General features: G+C 40.1%; 4 protein-coding genes across 4 annotated transcripts; 3 read left to right on the top strand and 1 right to left on the bottom strand.

Annotated features, from left to right (window-relative positions):
- Positions 1-8,398: 8,398 nt before the first annotated feature.
- On the top strand, positions 8,399-9,574 carry LOC306737484 (erythroblast NAD(P)(+)--arginine ADP-ribosyltransferase-like; the record flags this gene model as incomplete). Its single annotated transcript, XM_079219217.1, has 2 exons — positions 8,399-8,461; positions 8,807-9,574. 2 exons carry the CDS (start codon positions 8,399-8,401, stop codon positions 9,572-9,574), a joined length of 831 nt encoding a protein of 276 aa, XP_079075343.1.
- A 3,405-nt stretch (positions 9,575-12,979) lies between these two features.
- On the top strand, positions 12,980-14,598 carry LOC306737485 (ecto-ADP-ribosyltransferase 5-like; the record flags this gene model as incomplete). Its single annotated transcript, XM_079219218.1, is given in 3 exon segments — positions 12,980-13,042; positions 13,870-14,199; positions 14,203-14,598. Coding segments are annotated over 3 exon segments (789 nt in total).
- A 312-nt stretch (positions 14,599-14,910) lies between these two features.
- On the bottom strand, positions 14,911-18,923 carry tppp2 (tubulin polymerization-promoting protein family member 2). The gene is made up of 4 exons (XM_079219735.1): positions 18,798-18,923; positions 17,493-17,684; positions 16,643-16,796; positions 14,911-16,107 (listed from the first exon to the last, which is right to left on the bottom strand). Exons 2-4 carry the CDS (start codon positions 17,681-17,683, stop codon positions 15,916-15,918), a joined length of 537 nt encoding a protein of 178 aa, XP_079075861.1. The 5' UTR covers position 17,684; positions 18,798-18,923; the 3' UTR covers positions 14,911-15,915.
- Positions 18,924-20,631: 1,708 nt separating this feature from the next.
- On the top strand, positions 20,632-24,388 carry ftr84 (finTRIM family, member 84; the record flags this gene model as incomplete). Its single annotated transcript, XM_079219275.1, has 7 exons — positions 20,632-21,204; positions 21,867-21,962; positions 22,100-22,333; positions 22,786-22,942; positions 23,041-23,097; positions 23,276-23,329; positions 23,582-24,388. 7 exons carry the CDS (start codon positions 20,632-20,634, stop codon positions 24,121-24,123), a joined length of 1,713 nt encoding a protein of 570 aa, XP_079075401.1. The 3' UTR covers positions 24,124-24,388.
- Between the last annotated feature and the right edge of the window lie 1,327 nt (positions 24,389-25,715).

Below are 25,715 nucleotides of genomic sequence, written 5' to 3' on the forward strand. Positions count from 1 at the left end.
TCTACTCCAAGGAGTGACACACTGCTCTAGTCAATTGTGACAGCAAGTCTCAAAGCCTTTTGTAAATGGATTTCATGAAACAGAGATGTTGGAGGGTCATTGTTTTATTCCCTGCATAAGAACACCCACCAAGTACTCGACTCATTTAAATAACCCTTACGATGAAATCATAAAGGAGGGGAAATGAAAAAGAAAAAGTAAGGTTTTTGTACTTCAAAACCGATGTTCATACAGGAATAGCATTGCCTCTTCTGTGATTTGTAACCTTCATGAGGATTAGAGAGTACAATACTTAAGTAAGTAATAAGTATTCCCCCAAGAGAAAAATCCAATCCAGTTCTCAGTGCGTCCCTTATTTCTAAAGTGAAAATAACAACCTCTGCTCCCATTTGGAGGTTATGCTTTTGGCCTTATTTAAGAAGGATACTTCAAAATGTCAGATGTAATAAAAAAACACTTTGTGGAAGGTTTAGTTTAAGGCAAGTGTGAAACTCAAGATTGATGATGATCCACAACAAGATAATACATTGTTCCCACAATAACAGGATTGTGTGATGATAAAATACCTGAGATACCAATACAGTTGATATTAAATATTGTCCCTACGGTTATCTATAGAGCAAAACACACAAACAAAAAGTTAAACATCTCACATTCAATCACATAGTGGACATTGGCATAGCAACCGGCTTGTGCATCAGAGAATTAAGTAATTAACAGGAAACTAGTGCAGTGCCCATTCGGAGCGGTCGCCAGAGGTGCTGCTTACAGCGATGTCGACCTCACTGATCCCAGAGTGTGTAAGAGTTCAAAAAACCGTGGGCGATCGTGCGAAGAGAAGTCAAGAATTCGTTGGGTTATAATAAAACAGATTTAATAAGAAAGTTGATGATGATCAGCATACAGTACTTGCTTCAGCAAAACACAGCCCACAACCTGTTGCAGTTTCTGTCCAGAGCATCCACGAAAGCACACCTGAACAAAGACACCTGGACATCTTCCTCTTCCCCGGTCACAAAAACAAGGTCCGGTAACAAAAACAGTCCACACACCAGTAGCTTCTCTACTTCCGGTGTTTAAAAGTTCTCACTCCGCACTCCTGATCAAAAAGTAGTCCCTCCTTAAAGGAGCAGCTACAAAGTCCTATCTGCAGTATCCATCTTGTTTTATACATTCCATGCATACCTGAAACACCTCCCAGTGACAAAAACAACAACAGTGACTTTCCTACTGTTAACAGTACACATTTCATACAGCTTCATTAATATCCCTTATTCATTATTAATTATGATATCCCTCTTATGCCTTGCATTTTACACATAGACAATATTTATTCACCAGTGCAAGTCATAAAAAACTTATTACAACTCTACAAGTGTGACTGTAGAGTCCTGGACGCCTCCCATTAGAGGTTTTCCAGGCACGTCCAACTGGTAGGAGACCCCGGGGAAGACCGAGGACACGCTGGAGGGATTATATCTCCCGGCTGGCCTTGGAACACCTCAGAATCCCCCAGAATGAGCTGGAAAGTGTTGCGGGTGAGAGGGTGGCCTGGGTCGGCCTGCTGAACCTGCTGCCACCGCGACCCGACCCCGGATAAGCGGCTGATAATGGATGGATGGATGGAAGTGTGACTGTAATAAACGCAGCGTCCAGCAGCAAGAGTGGACTGTAGTCAATGAGCTGCGGCCCCGAAAGGGTCACTGCGGACAACATTCTCTCTCAGACCGCAGAGCCCTGAAGACCCGCCCCCGCTGCTGCACAGAGCGCTCCCGCTTGTGTATTCAAACTTTACTAATACTGAACAACTTCCAGCACCTTTAACACTGCACGTCCATGGGTCCCCATGTACACCCCTCAAGTGGGAGGTAGATCAGATGGACGGCTCTCGAGATATGCAAAGGACACACACACACACACACACATACACACACACACACACACACACACACACACACACACACACTTAGATAATCCCTGCTTTATAGTTAGATAGCATAAAATGCATGATTCTTACACAATGCTGTGCTATGCTAGTATCTGTGAATCTGTCCTGGTATAACATCTTATTTGATAAAAATATTGTTGGTATCACCCATCCCCGTTGCACACTTAAGTAAGATGATAATAATATGTTAGCACAACATATGGATCTCTTCCCACAAAATAATGCTCTGAAAATGAAATATGATTTAGGATTAGGGGCAGTATATAGTACCATGACACATTTGAGCTATTTGGCCAATAAGATCTGATAGTGATAATGTAAAAGTAATGACTTTTGGTAGATGTATTTTTCTTAGAATTCTCAAACATGTTCTATTTCAGATCGGCCAATGGCCTCTTAAAAGTTGTATCCAGTAAATACAGTGTATTTTTTAATAGGGATGTATTTATATTATTTCACAAGGTCCCTAAATTGCACGAGTCATGTTGAAATGGACATTTCAAGAGTGTGGGTGGGAAGGAAAGAAGAAGAGAAAGAAATTGAAAAATTAAAAAAGGAGAGCAATGAAGCAAAGTGGTCACATTAGATAGGAGAAGGCAGGAGATGGTATATAGAAGAAGAAAAGTAAAAAATGGCGGAGCAAGAAGCATGAGAGAGGGAAAATAAACAGTATCTCCTCACCTGCTGCAGCATCTGTGGCCTGTCAACGATGCTTGACTTCCTATAATATGCACACACACATCCACAGACAGACACATACCTTTCAAAACTGTATGCTGAATCAAGGGAAACAATGGAGAGATTCACACACACCAATACACAGTATACACAATGCTGTGCTGTCATGTATGATAAATGTCTGTTTCTGCAGCCCCTGTGACCCACTTGAAGAGGATCCCTTCTACTGCGTCGACTGGCACTAACTCACCCAAACGTATTACCCATACACCTCCTTTCCCCCCTCTTTTGTTGCCTCTCTCCTCCATTTCTCTCTCCCTCCTCCTACTCATATCTCTGTTCTCCATGGATCTGCCGGATCTGATTCACTGAAAGTGAAACACTTCTTTCCACTTTGCTTTTGGCAGTTTTCCTCCCTCCATCATCCACTCTCCAAACATCAGTCCATTTCATGTCTCCCCCTGCCATTTCTTATTGTTTTGCTTCAGCCTGATGTCCTTATGTCTACCATTGCATTACTACTGAGTTAGAAAGTGGGAGAAATTTCCACTATTCCTTCTATTTATAGTAACGTCTGAAAGCTCTAGTCTCAATGCACTAAAAACCCCAATACAATAATATCCATACAGCAAAACACATTTTCTCTGTAGAAAAGCCGATTCACTATCCGAGTAAACTGGATCATATTGCCTTGTCACCTCCACAGGCCTCTCTCTGAAGTCTCGCTCGCCCTGTCCTGTCATCCTTTCATCCCTGTTGATATCAGCTGGGGCAAATCCACTGAAAAGTATACTGAAACGCGTTGGCTCACTCTCACTCAGTTTATTATCCATCCCACATCTCCATCACAGTACCAATGCTAGTGCATGTTTGTGCATTTGAGCGTGCACAAACTGGTTGGCTAGAACCCCCCCCCCCCCCCCCCCCCACCACCACCACCTCGGGTAAACATTGTTTGCGCTGTTAGCATTGCTGGTTGCGAGCCACCGGCTCAGCCATCAACCTTGTTCAGTGCCGTCGAGAGGCAATAGAATTTCTCCCGATTTCGTATTCTGCACCTTTCTCCTCAAATCATTCAGTGTAAATTACACTAGATATTGTACTTTGCCTCTAATGTGTCCATTCATCCTTGATGCAAGTAAAGGTAAGTATTCCCCTCTCAGCTTCACTTCCCCTTCACTCCCTCCCTAATCCCTCTTTCTTCCAAGCTTCTACTTACTCCAATTGAGCGGCAGGGCATGCAGGCTCTGCTCCCTCTCACCATCCGCACATTATGACTCTTCCTTCCTTTTCTTGCTCTTTCTGTTCTCCCTACTCTTTAGATCTCTGTAATCTTTTACTTGCCGAGTCTCTTCCTTCTGTCACTGCCCCGATGGCTGATTTCCCCAATGCTTCTTTCACTACTTCACTCCCCGCTTTAAGTTCTTCCCCTTACTTTCTTTTTTTCCTGCATCCTTCCGCTCTTCCCATTGCAGTTTTCAATCCTTCTCTTGTTCCATTCCCCTCCTTGAGTCACCCTTACTTTACAAAACCCTTCTCTCCGTTGCAATCTAGCTCCCTCCATTCCTACACTCTACTTTTTAAGTTTCTCTCGAACCCCACTTGCGTAAATCACTCCCCTCTTCACGCGTGTCCGTAATCGCTCACCCTCCCTTCCTGTTCTCTCTTTCCTCACATCCCTCTTCCTTTTTGCTCACTTCCTCACATCCTCACATCTTTGAGATTCCCACTGTCCCAATACTGCTCCTGCTACCGTCTCTTTTCCTCTACTTACCTCTTCCTCTCTCTCTGCATCAGTGATACAGCATGTACCTGCCGTTCTGACTCTACAGTCCCATCCTCCCCACCCATACAAACCCTGCTCTCTGTATTTTTTAGCTGCATTCATTTCTTAGTTTCACACCTGGGAATGCAGGAGATAATTCACTGAACAATACACCCTCTCTACCCACACACACATACACACACTATTACCTTGTTGTGTATACTTTGTACTGCGCTCATTCTCCACTGGCTCTATTCTTATTCTACCTTTTCCTCTTTGCTGCATTACGGTGTTCCTCTTGCTCTCCTAGGTATGCCACAGCTGAGCCAAACATCTACTCTCCACCAATCCTTCGCGTCATCTTGTGAGCTTCACGTTCCCGGTGTGCTTGCACTCCTACTTCACGCTTTGCTCCTGTTTTTTCACAATCTCCATATCTGGCTCTGCCTGTCTTTCTCTCGTTCCTCTGCTGGGCCTACAGTGTAACGGGAGACTGATGCCAACCTTTCTCTATTTTTTTTCTCCCTCTCTTCACCCCACCCTTGCCCCCCCGTCTTTGCATTTCATCGGTTCTCAGAGCATCTTGTATCTGCTCTCCCTCCCTCTGTTGTTGCAATCCATTCGTTCCTCCCTGCTCCCCTCTCCTGTATCTCTCCAACATGCCCTGCCTTCCCCCCCTGTTCTCACTGTGTTTCCTCGACTGAGGATTAAATTGAAAAATAATCAAAATGCCGAAGGTTTGAGGCATAGCCACACATGCTTTGCACACACATACTCGCACACGCAAACAGGAGCACGATGTTGAGAATGGCTCAGGCAAGTTAAGGATTGGGTGTTGAATATTTGGACAATGCTGCCATCTGCTGGAAAATCATTGAAACATCATACCTGTTAATCTGCCTGTTTCACAGAAGACATTTGACATGACACAGTAGGAAAAGAGCAGGCAAAATTGATAACATTAACGATGGCTCAGAACCACTTAGTGTCCCGGTTAGCTTTCCCAGTGGGCCAGCATGCACTTCCTCTTATTGGAAATAAGCCATCAATAGTGTTATTAAATATAACTGTGCTGTTCCTACTATGACATGTCTGCTGTGAGAAGAGATCAGAGTCAGGTATCAACAGTAATAAGGCATCAGACCACCAGGCCGATCAACCACCAAACCTGATACACGCTCTCTATTCGAGTTGACCGGAAACAAGAATAGCCTATACATGCATTCTAAAGCTTAAGTCAAAACAGAACTGCAATTAAGTAAACAGTCATTAGTGCCTAGGAGTACAAACACACACACACACACACACACACACACACACACACACACACCTCCTCCACTAAACATTAATGTTTAATTGAATCTAATACTCATTGCATTTGGGAGGACCCCTGACCAATATTGGCTGTGTGTGTGTGTGTGTGTGTGTGTGTGTGTGTGTGTGTGTGTGTGTGTGTGTGTGTGTGTGTGTGTGTGTGTGTGTGTGTGTTCCTTGGCACTAATGACTGTTTAGTTAATGAGCCATCAGAAACTTGTAAAATGAATGGATTCACACAGTACTATTCTTCTCCTGTTGTCTCTCTCAAGTGGTTTGACTTCATGAAGTATTCTAGCTGAATGAGGTTTGAGAACAACAACCATGACATTACATTTAACACATGCTCGCACTGACAAAATAGCAAGTGAGCGAACAAAACAAAACCTCGCCTTTGATCAACGCAAATGTACAGGCTAGCTCGCCAACATTTTGGAAGACTTTTAGTTATCTCATGGTTGCATGTTTTCCCTCCTACAGCACACCACAACTCACAAGCTGGTGATCAGTATATTAGATGTGAGGATGCAGCAGATGTATGGGCATTTGTGCCAGCTAGTTAAATAGCACCATGCTCAAGTGTATGTGTTTTTTTAGGCATTGGGTCAACACATATTGTTGTTTTGGATGCTGAAACAATCTTTAAGACCACCTGATTAACTGGATAACCTACTATACCATTACATTACTGTTCAGCCTTGTTTTTTATTGTGCTGCCATTCTCACAAGTCACTATTACATTCCAGCTCAGATGTAATGTCTGTAAATGTGGTTGCCCCTCGCAGCACAGGAGATAGCTGAAAAGGCTACATTATTGTTGGCTCATGTTGGACTCAATGTTGGACATTTCTTCAGATTACGGCGGACTTCAGCGGGTCTTGCACGCACGTTGGACCTCCCTGTGTCACAGGATGCTACCTTAGCAACAATGTTTGGGTTAATCAAGCTGCTCGCTGGATCTTAGAATGGCACAGATGATAGTGCTGAGACAATACACAGTGTAAAACCAAAACAACGAGCTGAAAGATGCTCAAGAGCTGAGGGGAACTTAAGAGGTGAGTAATTCACTTTATATGTTGTCATTTGATCCATTTTAAATGTAGACACATCGATGATATGTTACATTGTTAGAAATGTGCATATGTAACATTAGGTTACAGAAACTCCCAGAGATGACTATGCCTTCTAAAATAGCATGCTCATTAACAGCTATATTCCTTTCCTTACTAAAAAATAAAACAAATACAAAATGACGTTAATTCAACCCTGTGGCGTAGTGGTCCAAGACACATGTAATCACAACTGATTCATTTCTAAACCTGTACCATTCTTGCATGCCCCCCCTTTTCCTCTATGTCTCTACTGCTTGCTATCAAGTAAAGCCAAAAGGGGAACCAAAAGAAGCTACATCGGCACTTCAGGAGTTTGACCTGTGCTACTTTCCTGTACAGTCCACACATCCCCTGTGGCGCCATACGATCATAACTGTAATCATGTTTTAGTTTCAAGAAGCAGATATCGTGGGGAAAACCAGTGATTTATAGGTTGATATGAACCTCTCTGCATTCACAGTGATGAGTTTTCAGATACACACAATATGAATGTTTCCTTGTTAAATAGATTATTATTATTTATTTATTTGTGTAAAGGCAGGGTCTTCACATACCTCTTTGCACTTTTACAATATTGTGTGAGCCCACGCATTTCACACGTAGGTTTTGCAGCCCGCCACGTCTAACAGGAAATGATGGTGAACAAGAAAAACGAGACATACAATGTGATAGCTACAGAGTGTAATTCTCATACTCAGGTTCAACAGTGGCTGCTCTTTGTGGTCCTCAAAACTACCTCACCGTTTGACAATAGCTTGCTTACTTGCATATAGAGTCACATATAAGGTTGGAAGGACAGAAATGTTGCTGGTCAAATTCAAGTGAACTATCATCCAAAAGGGGAAACAATTCTTTCATTTTCTGTACTTGAGATGTCCAGTATACAATCCCTTTTCTGTGTTTCCATGTTTCTTTGTGTATTGCATAGAATAAATGAACATGGGATTTAAGACTAGACTAGATAAAACATGTATGGTAAATTGTAATGTGTAATTTAGATTATAACAATCCCTCAGTTGCGAAGTTGTGACAATTGGTACAAGTGGGACCTAAAGGAAAACTATGACATATGAAAACAGCTTTTTGACTATTAAGTTTAGCTAATATTATAACATTATAACAATTGTGTTGTTTTGGCATTTCAAATTCAGAATACCCCTAAACTGTGTAAACTACCGGCAGTCGCACCTTGTTACCATACACGGTTAATAAATCATAGTTGAAGCTGTGTGTGTGTGTGTGTGTGTGTGTGTGTGTGTGTGTGTGTGTGTGTGTGTGTGTGTGTGTGTGTGTGTGTGTGTGTGTGCGCGGATGTGGTATGTGGTATGTGGTGACCTGTCTGGAGGCTTTATATACAACGCTCCACTCACAACTCCTTGTCTGGTCAAAAACTTTTATCAGAAAGGTGCTGAACCTATTCTTCTTTTAAAGACTGGTAAGTTATTTCAAAACCACTCATTCATTTTGACAAAATATGTAATAGAATATATCAAGCCATTTTGTTTTATTATCATTGCTCATGTCTTGTATGTGTGTGTAAATGCAGAGGCTGCTTGCTTACCTGCAGTGATGAAAGGTGCCATGCAGATGTTTGCTCCAGTCTGTTTGCTCCTCTGCTGGATGCTGCCCGTGTGCTCCAAGAAGGTGAGTGGTACATTCCACCCACCCACTTAAATCTAAGCTATGTGATTTAATTCTTAAAACTTCAATTGTGGACACATGTACATGTCGCTCAAAGTGGAAGTAAGGAAGTAATCTGGTGAGGCCCCGAAGCCCCAAAGCAGAATCTTCAGTATTCATAAGGAGCAGTACGGTCCACGAGGCACACAAAATGCACATTCTGTGGAAACAAAATTTTAGCTTTCGGGCGAACAAAAATCGGTCACTCCATGCAGTTCTTCTATATCCGAGCATTCTCCGCAGACACTCATGTACAGTGGTACAAACTGCATCTAATTCATGACTTTTCCTCTCATCCCTCCCCTCCAGATCAGTTCTATCGTCAATCTACCAGAGGCAAACCCGGGCATTCGAATGAGCATGGTTAGCGATGCTGTTGATGACATGTACTTTGGCTGCAATGAAACAATGACAACAAAAATCAAGGAAAAATACTTTAAAGAAGAGAACACTGGAACATTTGCGAAAGTCTGGAAAAATGCAGAATCGTGTGTCGAGAGGAGACTCAACCTAAAAATAAAAGGGGATGAGGCTCTAACTAAAGATCACATTCAAGCAATCTGTGTTTATACATCTTCTTGTGAAAAGTTTTATAGAACGTTCAATGATAAAATCCGGAAGGGTATGAGCAATTATCACACTGCTTTCCCCTATCACTCCTTACATTTCTGGCTGACGTCCGCTGTACAGATCCTCAGTCAAACAAACTGCCTCACTTCTTACCGCAGAACCGAGGAGGACTTAAGAGGCAATGTCAACCAAATAATGCGATTTGGTTTCTTTGCCTCCAGCTCTCGCAAAAAAACACTGAAAAAATTTGGTAACAAGACCTGCTTTCAAATTAAAACCTGTTATGGGGCTTTTCTGAACCATTCTTCAAGTCTTGGAAAGGAAGAGGAAGAGGTGCTCATCCTTCCTTATGAGAAGTTCAAGATAATTAAGGAAATGAGGGGCCAAGAGGTCAAAGGTATGGGTGACTGTAAGATTATCTATATCCTGGAGAGCGCAGGCATTGAGAGCAATCTAAACTGCAACGCCGTCAAGAGCTATGCTTCTTCAACTGGTGGAGCGAAGTGAAAACATGTTAGGCTTGTCATGCAAACTGCATTTGATGCTTCTTCAATCCAACCTCATTACCACACATGAGTTTGTATACATCCAAAATGCTGGGCAACAAATGTAATCACCATACTCTCACCATGTGCCATTATTTGTGTCTCTATATATCACAAATATTATTGTGTACAAGTTTTCTTTATGACATCAATAAAATGTGGATTTGCTTTTGATTTGTTTTCTGAATTGATTGGTAGTAATTTAATTTACCTAATTTATTAATTTATCTAAATAGCCTGTATGCAAAATCCTGGATCAACATAAAACAAAAGCTCCATAATTAAAACCCCTGAAGTAAGTGTAGGAATATAAAAACCCTCTTGCTAAAAATACACTGTAGACAGCAATGTATACAATTACACAATGGGTCCAACACAGCAACAATAAGTCCTATTTGTAAGAACAAGTTTTGTTTTTTTATGACACAAGAGGGAGGAATAATCTGAACCACTTCTGGTACTGCCTTTTGAAGTTTGAACAACAATTCTGGTTAACCAGTGGCAGCAGTAGTAGAGTGCCGGTAAAACAGCGTGACAACCGATACCAATATGTATAGCTTTAAAATCATAGTGGATTAGTTTGGGTAAAAATGCGTTCGGATATATTCTTTGTTACTCTTTAACATACATCAGACCAACACATCTCAAAGCATCCTCACTTTTATGCTAAACTGGATATACGCATTACAGAGGAACACCGTTTTCAGCCAGAAACCTGTGCGTGACCAGACAGCTGCTGTCCACCACAGTGTAATTTTTGATGTGACCACCAGACGGTGCCAAAAATAATAACTTTAAAATCCTACACAATGATTTCACTTTATGAAAATTGGAATTCATATCCAGTATTGATAATTGACCGTTGTTCATGAAGGGAATATGCTGGAGCTCTAGTTTATCTGGACACACGGAATAAGATTAAGTCCACATTCAGCAACACATAACTGTTTAGTCAGTAATTTATTGTCCAGAGTTCCTGGGGACAGCAGGTTTTCTTGAATAAACTCTGAACTTTTCTCTGTCTCCTTCATTTTACAGACACAGACATAGTGTTTAGATTCAGAGCTCATTACGCAGGACAATATTTGTCTAGCACAACGTCAGTCTTTCTTGAAATACAAAACCATGTGCACATTTTTAACAGTTTCCCTCTTGTGAATCACAAGTAGGCTATATTTTGGTTTCAGGTCTGAATAAAGGAATGCTTCGATGACACATTGATCAAATGTGTCTTCCATAGTCGTAAAAGTGAATTTGTCTAATCAACATGCATTGTGTTGGGTACTCTTAAGGCATGAAGAAAGAGGTGCGGGGTAAAAAGAGGTGATATGGTTAAAGAAGTCGGGCTTCATGAGCAGAGAAATGCAAATCAAATACACTTTTTTTTACCGTGGCAAATACAGGTTTATTTGTAGTATTTAAAGGTGCAACAAACTGGAATTTAGATGGGGAAAGTTATTTGCCACTCTTTTGAATTGAGAGGAAAGATACACACAGAAACAACACAGCGAATGTGTGTGTGTGTGTGTGTGTGTGTGTGTGTGTGTGTGTGTGTGTGTGTGTGTGTGTGTGTGTGTGTGTGTGTGTGTGTGTGTGTGTGCGTGTGTGTGTGTGTGTTTTACCAGTCCTGTGGGGACAAAATGCATGTCTCCATCAATTAAATTATGGCATTTTAGTGTTTAGACTTTGTTTAAGATTTGGGTAGGGGTTAGGATTATGACGGGATGCGGCGTCATTAACGGACAATGCAAGTTGTCCACATCAACAAGAAACAGTCACATTTTGTTCTAACAAAACATGACAAAACAATCCAACAAAACTGTGGCACTAAAACACTGCACGCAAGAGAACGAGCCAGAAGGAAAGATTCGCCACCACGCTCATCTGAGGAGGCGCAATGGAAAACAGGCTGACGGCGAGGGAACCCTGATCTGATTGGTTGAAGACTATAACAATCAAGGATGCAGCCACTCTCCATGTACTTTAATCTGCAAAGGCCAGCTTGAAGTGCTCTGCTTCCATAGAGACATCGAGGTGAAATCTGATTGGATGAAAGCTCTCCTTAAATAAAAGCTTCAGGTGCTGCAGGCTGGAAGCAGAGCAACAGAGGAAGAGCAATGAGAAAATAAGCTCAAATAATTATAGTGCATGTAGTGTATTTGTGAAAAACAATTCAATCATAAAATAGCTATAACTTTGTGATTCTGTTTAGGCCAGCAGTGAAGGCTTAGCAGGCCCTGACGGCCCACCACTCAGCTACAAGCACACTCATACACACACTTTAAAACATTTGCACAGTCCGCCCACATATTAGGAAAATGTGCCAATTCTACACGTATGTGTGCGGTCCTGTGACCTGTCTCACCACGAGGGCAAGGTGTATATAAAGTTGACCGTGAATCCTGAACACATGCTGAGGACCGGTTGTGTGATCAAAACCTTCACTTGCTGCGCACCATCTTCTCAACCTGAAGGCTGGTGAGTTCATATTTCAAATCATCTTCAGAATATCATACTTTTTTTCCCGAAATAATTTAAGCATTCATAATGCCACTCTTTTTAAATATTAGTGTTACTAGCAGGGTTGGGTAGTAATTGATCAGATCGGATCAGACTAAAAAATAAGTAATTAAAATGAGTAATTATTCAATTAAAAACAGCAACAAACACAGTAATTAAAAACAAATTACATCGTCAAGAATTACTGAGATACATGTTTAACTACGTCTTTAAAATATGTGTTTATATCAGCATATTTTGGTAAGGATAATTGGATTGGATGTTTTATTGTATATCAAAGTGAGTTACTTATCTAAGGTGGCCAGTTTTATGAATAATGATTTAACTAATATTGTTTGTAATGTTCTCTAATGATGAAAAATAGTGGAGCTCTTACTTTATAATAGCAAAATCCCACATGTTGTAGAATACCTGCAGCTTGTGCCAGTACTGTGCCAGTACTCTAAGGGTAATGTGATTTTAACTAACTGTTCATGCTGAACGTGCAAAATTCATTTTGATATATAAGTAGAGAAACAAATATGATTTTTTTTATGAGTGTTTTTTTTAAATATAAAAAACTGTAGTTAAATACAAAAATGTCAGTATTTGATTTGGAGGTAAAACAAAATTGTCATGTCATCTAATGTATTATGTTACTAATTTAAAAAAATTGTACAGTGATGAGTAATGAGGTTTATTGTTGTTAACTCTTTGTGTGTGTGTGTGTGTGTGTGTGTGTGTGTGTGTGTGTGTGTGTGTGTGTGTGTGTGTGTGTGTGTGTGTGTGTGTGTGTGTGTGTGTGTGTGTGTGTGTGTGTGTGTGCATCGATTCAACAGTTTTCCTGACTGCAGTGATGAAGGGTAACATGTTGATCTCTCCACCACTATGGTTGCTCCTTTGCTGGATGCTGTCTGTGGACTCCTTTATGGTAAGTGGATTTGGGGGGGGAATATTGAACAATAAGTCTTCTTAATTTAGAGACATATTATCTAAGTGTACTTTCTTGTGATACAAGTCTTGTAAAAGTAGCAATTTTCAGTTCATTCATTTCTAATATTGGTGAGTTTTTATTAAATAATCACCCATACTTTGAGGTTCCAGTTATTATGAACAGAAATGCATTATGCATAAAGCATTTGTTGCATGAGTATACCAAATAGTCTTCTGTTAATTATATACAGTTTTAACAGTAGCTGTGTGTCCATTCACATGGATTAGAGTGTTATTTTCTTTTATTCTAATTTAGACTTATACACTCTTGATGTGGTGAAGTTTATTTGACTCAATAAATTACTCTGGATTTCTAAGCTATTACTGAGCTAAGAACAATTTAGAATGAACCAATGATGCTGATGATGATGTTTGAGTGATTTTCATTCATTTATCAATGTGTAATCCTACATGCTCTTATAATCACAATTGGTTAAGATGAGTAAATGAGATCCTCTTGGTTAACATACTTTGGCCTGATCATTGTCAGAGTCAGCTTCGGAAACAGGTTCTAAGAGTTTAGGAGATATCCTGACTGATGAGCCACCCAGGATACTACTGTTGCTTACAGGTGGATTAAAGTGTGTCTTAATTTATAACCAAACTACACTTTATTCCCTCCAAACCAGTTCATGGAAACTTCCTTAATTTACTTTTTTTTGCAACATTTAAAAAGTTCGCTTAAATTTGCTTGCCAATTTAATGGAAAACCAGCTAGTGTCTGTTTAATTATGTTTCTTTTCTTTCTCTTTGTTTTCCTTTTAGATCCATTTCAACCTCAAAGCAAGAGATGCCAACAAGGTCATCCCATTGAGCATGGTTGAAGATTCGGTTGATGACATGTATCTTGGCTGCAATGAAGCAATGATGAAAATAATCAAGGCCAGATACCTTGAGGAACAGAGATCAGATGACTGGAAAGCCGTAGCATCTTGTGCTGAAAATAAATTCAGAAAAAGATTGGATACGGCTCTAACCAAAGATCATATACTAGCAATCTGTCTTTATACCTCTAACAGGGTATTCAGGGATTTCAATGAGGCTGTCCGGACAAACGGGAGTGTCTATGGCTCCTCATTCAAATTCCACTCTTTGTAATACCTGCTGATTTCTGCCATACAGATCTTGAGGGAAAATGACGGCTGTCACATTACTTACAGACGAGTCAAGGATGTGTTTAGTGGCAAACTCAACCAAATCATTCGGTTTGGCTCCTTTACTTCCAGCTCTTTCAAAACGAACTTGAAAGAATTTGGTACAAAGACATGTTTTAAAATTAACACCTGTTCAGGTGCTTCTTTGAAAAATTATTCAAACTATGATCAAGAGGCAGAGGTGCTCATTCCCCCCTATGAGATGTTCAAGATAACAGCGATAACAGAGGAAACTAAAGGTCAGGTTAAAGTCAAAGGTCTTGAAAATTGTGAAGTTGTCTTTTCCTTGGAGAGTGCCGGAGCTAAGAGCAATCTGAACTGCAAAGTTGTGCATCCCTAACCATTAGTGCATATCTAAATCATTAAATGTATCAATAAATGCGTGAAAATATTTAAATAAAGTTTTTTATTATTTACTAACACTTTTTAAATAATGTTTTTATCATTTACTAACACTTTATAAATTCATCTATAATCATCTATAATTCCATAAGTATTTCATGAGGACTATCTATGCTTTACAATGCATTTATAAATTACATTGAAAGGCCAGCAGTGCCTTTAAGCTAACAAAACTCTCAGTTATCTTCTCAACAGAAAAGGGAAATAGACACAACACAAAGTGATAAAGAACATTAATATTTATTGCAAGATGCAAACAATGTACTCATAGTGGGACACGCGTTTACGCTTTGAGTGGCGATGGCCGCAGTGGCACGAGTGACGAGTATGTTTCTAAGTTTGCTTGCACGTACACATTATTGATTATGAGTATCTAGCTAGCTAGCCGGCTAGCAAGCCAGTCACAGCTTGCTAGCTGGCCAGCTAGCTTTTAAAGATTTTATTACGAAACATTTACAGACATATGGGTAGCATGGCTGCAACAAACAAATATATACAATATGTATTATAACACACTGATTATTTGGGTTTTTAGAGGATCCTTTCTGTGTTCTTCACTGCTTGTTTTGTTTGTTTACTCATAAATATACATTTCCATTCATGATATTATCAAATGCCATGACAAGAACAATATTGGGCACTGTCTGGTCATTTAGCAAAAGGTACTCTAACTATAAAGTAATAAGCTTGGCGAGTGAAGGAATAACGACTGTTGCAGCTTCATTTCCTGAAACCAGCAAAAGAACCATCCATTGCATCAAGGTAAGTGAGATTAGCAGCACATTACTGTATATCATAGCATCCCCGCTAGCGGCTACATCGCTACTAAGGCACAGTGTTAAATTATAATACAAAGCAGAGTTAGTTTCTATAAAGCATGCTTGGCTGCAAGTACAGTTTCATCTTTTGGTCCTTGTAGAATCATTGAGAATAGTCAGTATCAGTTGTTCACGCTACTGTACAACCTATTAAACATTTCTGAATAACTGCAGCTAAGTATGTCCATTATCTTTGGATTTCTTTGGGGGAAATAGTTTCTTTAAATTACTCATTCTGGTTGTCACTTTCTTTTTCTTTAATTGTTTTTTTAATGGATCCAAGAGTTAGTAATGCCAGGCCCACAAAACACATTCAGTTTATTTGCTTTGTTTTGAAAATTAGTAGCCAATAATGTTATCTTTTATATTATATCTATACATTTTTAACATCCCTAATTCAAGTTGTTGAATCAAAGTTTTCAAATCTATCTGCAGAATTATGCCTCTTTAACTTTTTCCTCATAGGTGCCGCTGCCCTTGTAAGCTCCCACATAGCCACTGTTGTCTGGGAGGTCCTCGCGCCCGACTTTTCCTTTTCCTTTTCCTGACTCGTCAAACCGCTCCTTGTGCGCTCCAGTGTACTTGGTGGTATCAGTCAGTCTGTCCACTGCGGCTGCCTTTGCCACTTTCTAAAAAATACATACATACACACACATGCATATAGTATCCCATCTGTTTTCTTACTTTATTTCCCCCTCACTCTCAAGTATTTATGAACATTTTCCCAACCCTTTTATAAATCATCCCAGTGAATGAATGTCAGTTTAAAGCCACAATGTGTTGGATTTGAAGTTTCTGGAGCTAAAGATATTCAAAAATGACACTGGCAGACAATAATACACACATATATTTTGGCCATGGCACATTGCCAAGATTTAGCCAATAAGATTTATCCAATAAGATTTAGCCAAGATTTAGGCAATAAAACTAAAATATATGTGAGCACATTCTTGTGAATCTCACTCAAACAGAGAGAGAGAAGTCTTTCTGAGTCCTTACCCCAACCTTAGTCAACCTCAAATGTCCTTAAACTTAAGTACTTTCTAACGGTAGGTCAATCGGAGCAATAAGTTGTCGAGAAAGCAGTTCAGCATTGTTGGATGCTGCTTGTTTGAGGGTGGTGAAAGGTGAGAATGTTGCAGTTAGAATTGATGAAATACTCACAGTGACTCCGACGTTGGCAGGCTCTTTACCAACAATGAGACCGTAGAGCTGCTGAAGCGACTCCTCTTTGCTTTTGCCTTTAAAACGTTTGGGCGCCAACTCTGTCAGGGCCTGGTTGAACTGCTCAAATGTGATGACACGAGCGGACTTCACCCTGGGAAAAACACATTGTTGCCAAATGCTTTCTGAATCAAGTAACAAAATTATACAAATACTGTCATGTTCCTAATTGCACATCAATATACTGGCATGGGGCTAGCAAAGGGAGGGGCTACAGGGGTATAACAGTGGGATTACTAGACATTATATTAAAGAGCAAGTAAAGAAATGTGTATTGAACACATTCCTCTAAATTCCTCAGTCGGTCCGTCACTTCGGTCCAGACTATAATGTCTCAACAACTATTACATGTATTGCCAAAAACATTTGTACAGACACTCATGTTCCCAAGAGGATCAAATCCAAATGTCTTCAGTGACCCCCCTGACTTTTTTTCTGCATCACCATGAGGTTAATATTTTGGGTTTTTAGAGAAATGTTAGATTGGATTGCCATGGAATTTGCTTAATATATCCATGGTGCCCAGAGGATGAAAGTACTTTAGTGATCCCATGGGGTGATGGGGTCAACATTTTAATTCATTCCATGCTTTGGTTTATGACAAACACCTGAAAAACGAATGACTTCCCATCAGCCAAATCTGTACTTTACTAAGTACAATGTTTCGTGCTTATTGGCATAGACACATTTATTTTAAAGACTAATTGATGATTAAAGGTTTTGCCATATTGGCGTTCGCTTTTCTTGGCTTGTCGTCACCCTGTGACCAAGTTATTGAATGAAATCTTACTTGACTTTGCTGAAAACTATGTCAACATCTGTAGTGGTGACGTTCTTGCCGTCGATGATGTTGCAGTCCTTGCAGATCTTAACGAAGTTCTTGCCATTCATCTCCTTCCCTCTGGCTTTTGTGTCTCCATGGACTGCAAACTTCTGGAAGGAGGTCTCCACCTCTGATATAGACACTGAGCCCTCCGCCATACTGACAGATACACAAAGAGAATACAGAATCAAACTGATAACAGCCAACATACCAGCTTCATTGTCACACATAGTGTAGTTTCATTGTCCCACCTTCAAAAAGCCCTTCAAAAAATGATGACACCCTTACTTTGGATGTTCATTAACTTTCTCTCTCTTTAGTGAGAACATTTACTGAAATTAAAGAACGCCATAATGACTTTATTAGCTGATTGATGGTCGGCCTGCCAGGAAAGAGCTCCCATCAGCCTAAGTGAACATTTTCTCTCTCGCTCTCTCTCTCTCACACACACACACACACACACACACACACACACACACACACACATATACACGTAGACACACACTTTCACATCCATCATTATGTCCCTCTTACTAAAGCTGCTCTCAGGCCAATTTAATCCAATCAGCTCGATTTGCAAACGGCTCTGCTGTTTCATCTAACAGTGAATGAACAAACATGCTCCTTCTCCTCTTTCTCTTCTCCTGGTCAACTCAATCTCTCTCACACGCACACAAACACACACCGACACACACACTTTTCCATAACTTGTTACTGCTGTTGGCTAAAAAACAGTAAGGGTGTACATTTAGTAAAAATGGGTAATTAACAGTGACATAAAATCCTGATTTATAAGTAGAAATTACAAAATGAAAACAGTTTAAAGAAAAATATTTTACATAGGAAATACACTTTACATAGATGCTAAAGTAGCAATCTTATATGTATTGGTCATATATTTTATTGGTGGGCAGGTGGATAAAAATACAACAGATGAAAATGATTCCATGTTTGAAACCATAAAAACATAAAGCACATAAATGCATGTACGTAAATGTCACTGGAGATCCAGTGTTGCATTTCTGCTTGGCTACAAACCCTTCTGGGATTAACATTGTATCTGTTTAAGAAAATCTAATATTGAAATATACTGTAGCATCTAAAAATGTCCACATACATATTACAAATGATTTATCATTACTAGGGCGTGAAATAATACATCCAGTTATCGCAACTGTTAAATACCTACGACCTGTTTTCTTGTTGCTGCTGTTTCCATAGCCACTGTGTTGGATTGCGTGCTAGTGCATGAAAAAAGAGAGTAAGGTGTACCTGCTGCCGTAAATGGAGGGATGCTGTAAAAATATTCTGGAAGATCCTGATTAGCGTACAGCTGCTCGACGTCTTTGTCTTCCTCCTCCTTTTTCTTCTTATTCTTCTTTCTCCTTTGCCTCTCCTCCTTCCTGCCACTCCCAGGCTTTCTCACAATGACGACAGAGATGGAGAGATACAGAGACGCAGGAGGAGAGAGGGGAGGGGGAGGAGGAGGGAGGAGGGCGAGAGTACCGACCAGCACAGTCAATGACATCATGGGCACTCAGCCTCTCTTGTGTCTATTCACTCTCATTAGCTCCTCGCCTCTGTGCAGACTTGCTTCTGTGGAAAGATGTCTCATGTTCTGTTTATTTCAATTCAGGATTCTATTCATTCACATATCTTCTGATGTTTCTTCTGAAATCCCTGTTTTGGGCCAGGTACTACATCATCAAAGATTAGCATTTTCTTCATTTTCCCCTCTATAACACTCAGCTCACAGCTATCTGTCATGCCTGCTCTCCACTGCTCTCCCACCCTCATCTCTTTACTCTCTCTCTCTCTCTCTCTCTCTCTCTCTCTTTCTCTCTCTCTCTCTCTCTCTCTCTCTCTTTCTCTCTCTCACACTCTCTCTTACTGTCATTGTCACAAGAGCCCTCTTGTCTGAAAAAAGATGAGAGCAGACTTTCAATGGACAAAGAGTACTGACAGTGTAAAGCTGACACATTACAGAAAAGATTATCCCTCTTGCAGCGCCATATCAATCAAACTGAATATGGGAGCAAAGAAAACGAGCGGGCATCTTTACACACAATGCCATAAACTGCTCAAATTATACTTTACTATATATATATATATATATAGATATATATATCTATATATATATAGATATATATATATAGATATATATATCTTTATATATATATATATATATATATATATATATATATATATATATATATATATATATATATATATATATATATATATATATACTGTTTACTGTCATGCCATAGTCAACCATTATACTAATTAAACGTTATTCTGGCATTGTTTCCATATACACATACACACATTTTCACTCAGATTCAACACTATATATTTAACCTTGCATTGTTTTTCAGGTTTTCCCGTGCTCCTTTGGGAACCCTCATAGGTACTGATATTGATGCTCTGTGCTTTGTTCACAGGATAAACAGAACAAGTTGTTTTGACATCATACACCATCATGAAACTCACGTACCGATCAGTCAACTGAAAAGCTGAAGGGTGTGAAAGACTTAGTGCCCCCCCACCATTTTAAATACTAACTTGTACAACCAAGTCTTCATCCAGGAGAAAGTTACATTTTAGGGGGGAATAAAAGTAAAATGACCCATTAACGCTTATCCCTGAACAAGTCACTGACTGGTTTCTGGGACGTGTGTGTTTTGCAAGCAGCAAACACTCTGTGCTGACATTAGATCAGATGAACCTTGTTATGTAAATACACAAAAGGTTCAAGCTGAAACAGACCATGATGTCAAGGATCATTTGAGTTAAACACCAATCTAAACCTTGACCTGACTGTGTGAGTTTCCCTGACATTCCTGCTTGTTAAGCTGTTCCGTCATGGTGGCAGACGGCACTATCTGTCACTCAGATGCTGGGAAAGAGGTGATATGGGAAGACATCACTGTGTGTTTACAGTAGAAACAAAGCCTTTCCTTTAAATATCACCAGAGAACAGCATTGTCTCTGGTTTGGAAAGGAGTTGGAGGATGAAAGGAAGTTGGACTCTCTGGACAGCATACTACTTAGCCTCTGCTTCTAATCTTACATTTGTTTAATATTTGACTCATCCAACATTACCATGGCTGAGTCCAGTTTCCCTTTACCTCCAGAGGATTACTGTCCACTGTGTGCAGATTCGCTGAGAGACCCGGTCACCATCCCCTGTGGTGACACCTTCTGCCTGGAGTGCATCAAGGTCTACTGGGACCAGTTTGACCACATAGGTGTGTACAGCTGCCTGCAGTGCCACTCCACCTTCACCCCCCGGCCCGTGCTGAGACGCAACCTGCCTGACGTAAACCACAAGCCACGCAGCCAGCTACCGGAGCTCACCCCGTTCCCATACATGCACCAGGAATCCTTCTGCGACTTCTGCGTCGGGCGCCGCAAAAAGGCCGTGAAGTCGTGCCTCATGTGCCTGGCCTACTACTGCGAAACGCACGTCAAGCCGCACTACGAGTCGTCCACCTTCAAGAGACACAAGCTGGTGGACGAGACGGGCCACCTGGACAGGAAGATCTGCCCCCAGCACGAGAAAGGCCTGGAGCTGTTCTGCCGCTCTGACCAGATGTGTGTCTGTGTGCTGTGTACTGTCAAAGAGCACCGCGGCCACAACATTACCTCAGCGGAGGAAGAGCGCATCGACAAACAAGTGAGTCTGGATTGATTGTGAGTAGGGTTGCAAAATTCCGGGAATATTCAAAGTTGGAAAATTTCCACGGGAATTAACGTGAATTAACAGGAATAAACTGGAAATGTTGGGGTAATTTAACTGTATTTACCTTGTCATAAGCAGACATGCATGCAAACATCTAGATTACAACTTTAAAAAATGACATTTTTGAATTTTTTAACATTTTGTGAGTAGAACTTTATTCATTCATCGAACAATAAAAACATGAACGTTGAATAAAAAAGGTGTATTCCCCATGATCACCACACCCCAACCCAATTTTTTTTGTTGCGAGCTATAATAGAAATCTCTATCTGTCTGCAATACCGCTCTTGGCCTCTACGCAACTCGGCGCTCTCACACTTGCCAGGCATAGGGCTGAAACGTTCAGACGCAACACTGATGACAAAGACGTTCAAAAACAACAGAACGTTTTATGTTTACGTTTATGTTTCTGCCAGACAATGTTCCCAACCAGCTGCATTCAGGGTCCAGCTGAGCTCGGCGTGCATAGTCTTGTTCTCAACTACATTTAAGTTCACTGTTATATGCTTTTGCAAAAAAAAAAAAACTGATTAAACGTACGCTTTGTTCTCTCAAGTGACTGTGGTTGACTAGAGCCTGTTATTCCAACACAACAGAAAGTCCTGGTGGTCACCCAGACTGAGGTCCAGCACATCATTCAGGAGAGGATGAAGGAGCTGCAGGAGCTCAAACACAATGTAGATGTTCTCAAAGTAAGTTTTTTTATTTTATGGTGCAATGTGACACCATGTTTTTAAGTTTTTTAAGTTTTTTTTTAAGTTGTCATCTGATCAGGTATCACATATCACACTTGTCCTAAACCTTTTGACAAACTGGCTTCTTCCTTCAGAGTGGTGCCCAGCGAGCACAGGCAGAAAGTGACAAGACCTTCCACGAAATGCTGCAGGCGGTGGAGCGCTGGAAGGCTGAAATCCATCAGATGATAATAGCCAACATGCAGTCGGCCATGTCGCAGGCCGAGGGCTACGTGGACCGTCTGCAGCAGGAGATACTGGAGCTACAGCGCAGAGATGCAGAGCTAAGGCAGATCCTCGATACGGAGGACAACATTCACTTTCTGCAGGTGCTGCTAGAAATACATGATTTGGGTCCTAATACGTGTCATCCACACGCAGAGTTCATGTCCTCTTGAAGCTATCTCTTTTTATTTGTATACACACTAATACGTGTATAATGTATCTTGAAGACAACATTTGGTTTCCAACAAAGACACACAAAACAATTCCCATCTAGACATTTGTTTCCCTGTTTCACAGATGAAAAAAAATTCACTCACTTAAATGATTTATCCTGGAAAGCATTTTCCCACCAGTTGAAAGTAGATATGCACTACTTTCAAGGTGACAATGTATTTACATGTCACATGTAAACATTGTTGCGTTTGAATAGCAGATAATAACTGTAATTGTGATTGAAACTGGGCAATAGCATTATATTATTTTGGTCAGGTGAGGGCACTGTTTGTGTTTCTGATTTGCTGACTGGATTATGGAGCTCCCATTTCTTGTTGAATAGAATTTTCCGACCCTGTGCGTTCCTCCTGAGGCCATGGTGCCCAAAGTGCTCATCAACCCTCAGTTCTCCTTTGGAGAGATGAGCAAGACGGCCACCGAGATGAAGGAACATCTGGACAGCATCTGTAAAAATGAACTGAGCAAAATCTCAAAGACAGGTTTGTGTATAATAGATGAAATTAACAAAATATCTTTATACTATGAAAACTGTGATCCAGTAACACGCTAACCTACTGCTGCTGCATCTTCCTCACAGTCAGTGAAACCCCTGTGTACATCCTTCTGCCGAGAAATGGAGACAAACGACTCAAAGGTAAATGTGTATCAATATGTGAAAATATATACATCTTTACCTTTAAGCACACATGAATATTAATTATATAGAATGTAATGATATAATTAACCTGAGATGTGTTTAAAAAAGTAAACAACAAGATAACATGCAGAACAAAATAATGTGTGTCCATTTGTTTATATATATATCCAAACAGTTCCTTCCAGAGTTGATTTTCAGGTGCCAAAAACCAGGACAGACTTCTTAAGATGTGAGTAAAAAGTTCATAGTCCAGTCCATTCAGTGCACTTTTTTCAGAAATAAAGAGACTACTTTGACACAGCTGTCTTTTCCTACAACGTCAATATTTGTTTCATACTATATTATTATCAGATAATTAGTTTTTGTGTTAGGTGAAAAACAGAGACAGAAAATGTATGGATGAGTGAATGGTCAATGAGATGCTCCAAATCTAAAGAAAAATAAAAACCTGTTTTACATGTGTATGCCTGTCTTTGCTCAGACTCCTGCAAGATGTCCCTGGATCCGAACACAGTATATAAAGAGCTGGTCCTGACTGATGGGAACCAGAGGGTCACGCGGAGGAAAGCAGTCCAGTTTCACCCCGACCACCCAGAACGCTTTGATGGCTTCTCCCAGGTGCTGTGCAAAGAGCCTCTGACTGGTTTCAGATTTTACTGGGAGGCAGAGTGGAGCGGGGAGTTTTCCATCGGGGTGGCCTACAAGAGCATCAGTCGCAAGGGGAAGAATTCAAACAGCCTGCTGGGCTACAACGACAAGTCCTGGAGTCTCCTCTGCTCAGACTCGGGCTACTCTGCCTGGCACAATAAAGTAGACAGAGACCTTCCTGAAGCTCCCAGGGCCACACGAATCGGTGTGTACCTGGATTATGCAGGCAACACTGTGGCCTATTACGCAATATCAGAGACGATGGAGCTTATCCACAGATTTAAAGCTCAGTTCAGTGAGCCTGTGTATGCTGGCTTTGGTGTGGGCTCCTCTGTTACCCTCTGCCAGCTGAAGCAGAATCCCACGCCTCACTAAGATTGATTGTGACGTGTATTTATCTCACAGGTACTGTTAAATAGTAGATGAACAGTACAATGTAAAGTAATTGCTACAAAGAAAAAAAATGTATACCCCTCTATTGCACAGATTTTCTTGTTTTTGTGACCACATTCTGAATGTGATTATAATGTCTCACTAAAAGTTAATTTCAGGCAATTATTTTGAATAAATATGTATGTGGTTTTTATCTCATTGTTGGGAGAATATATATATATATATATATATATATATATATATATATATATATATATATATATATATATATATATAGATGTACATCAAGGCAATCTTCTAATAACAGAAGGCCTATATTCAACTGGCCTGAGCATGCTGTGGCGGAAGCAATCTGCAGATTAATGGCAAGAAATATGCATGAGCTGTGTGTGTGTGTGTGTGTGTGTGTGTGTGTGTGTGTGTGTGTGTGTGTGTGTGTGTGTGTGTGTGTGTGTGTGTGTGTGTGTGTGTGTGTGTTATGTATTGTATATATCTGTGCTTGTGTGCACAACAAAAAATAAAAATGTAAGTTTTTATTTTCTCAGCGGTCAACTTTCACAATTAAAAGCGATGACATAAAATACAAAAAAACACCCTTATAACATGTTATAATAAAGCAACATAGGGACATGTTATACATACAGTATATATTATAGCAGACAGATACTTTTTTTTATCTCATATTTTTATCTCATTGTTGGGAGAATATATATATATATATATATATATATATATATATATATATATATATATATATAGATGTACATCAAGGCAATCTTCTAATAACAGAAGGCCTACATTCAACTGGCCTGAGCATGCTGTGGCGGAAGCAATCTGCAGATTAATGGCAAGAAATATGCATGAGCTGTGTGTGTGTGTGTGTGTGTGTGTGTGTGTGTGTGTGTGTGTGTGTGTGTGTGTGTGTGTGTGTGTGTGTGTGTTATGTATTGTATATATCTGTGCTTGTGTGCACAACAAAAAATAAAAATGTAAGTTTTTATTTTCTCAGCGGTCAACTTTCACAATTAAAAGCGATGACATAAAATACAAAAAAACACCCTTATAACATGTTATAATAAAGCAACATAGGGACATGTTATACATACAGTATATATTATAGCAGACAGATACTATCACATACTACCATACCAGTACATCAATTCATATGTAGACAAATATTCTAAACCAAGTAATTTAACTACTGCATTTGTGTATAAATAAACGTTGTTTAGTGACTCATTTATATTAAATTCAGATATTTTTCTGATCACAGCCTCTAGGATTAAGGCCTTAAAGACATCTTGTTGGCAAATTACAAGAACATAAATATCTGCTTACAGGCAGTTGCATTCACTGTACAGTTTCCCCACCCTATAAAGATACAGCATGGATGGAACAAAACCTGTTATGACAAATATATAGATATTTATTGAATAAAGCGTAAGAAACACAGGATTTGGTATTTTTCCCTGCAAGGATGTAGTAATCGGCAATGGGAGCTGGGACAAAGTTGTATACACTAGATTAATCAAAATGATCTTACAAGCCTTTTTTTTCATGCTGTTACATCTGTG

Source organism: Taurulus bubalis (genome assembly GCF_910589615.1).
Source record: "Taurulus bubalis genome assembly, chromosome: 6".
Classification (NCBI taxonomy): Eukaryota; Metazoa; Chordata; class Actinopteri; order Perciformes; family Cottidae; genus Taurulus; species Taurulus bubalis.

Bases quoted from the DNA above. Each gene is read 5' to 3' on its own strand.
- tppp2 (XM_079219735.1), bottom strand. From the start codon at position 17,683: ATGGCGGAGGGCTCAGTGTCTATATCAGAGGTGGAGACCTCCTTCCAG. The intron at 16,797-17,492 runs GTAAGATTTCAT...TGTTTTTCCCAG, and splicing joins ATAGTTTTCAGCAAAGTCAA to GGTGAAGTCCGCTCGTGTCA. The intron at 16,108-16,642 runs GTGAGTATTTCA...TGTATTTTTTAG, and splicing joins CTGCCAACGTCGGAGTCACT to AAAGTGGCAAAGGCAGCCGC.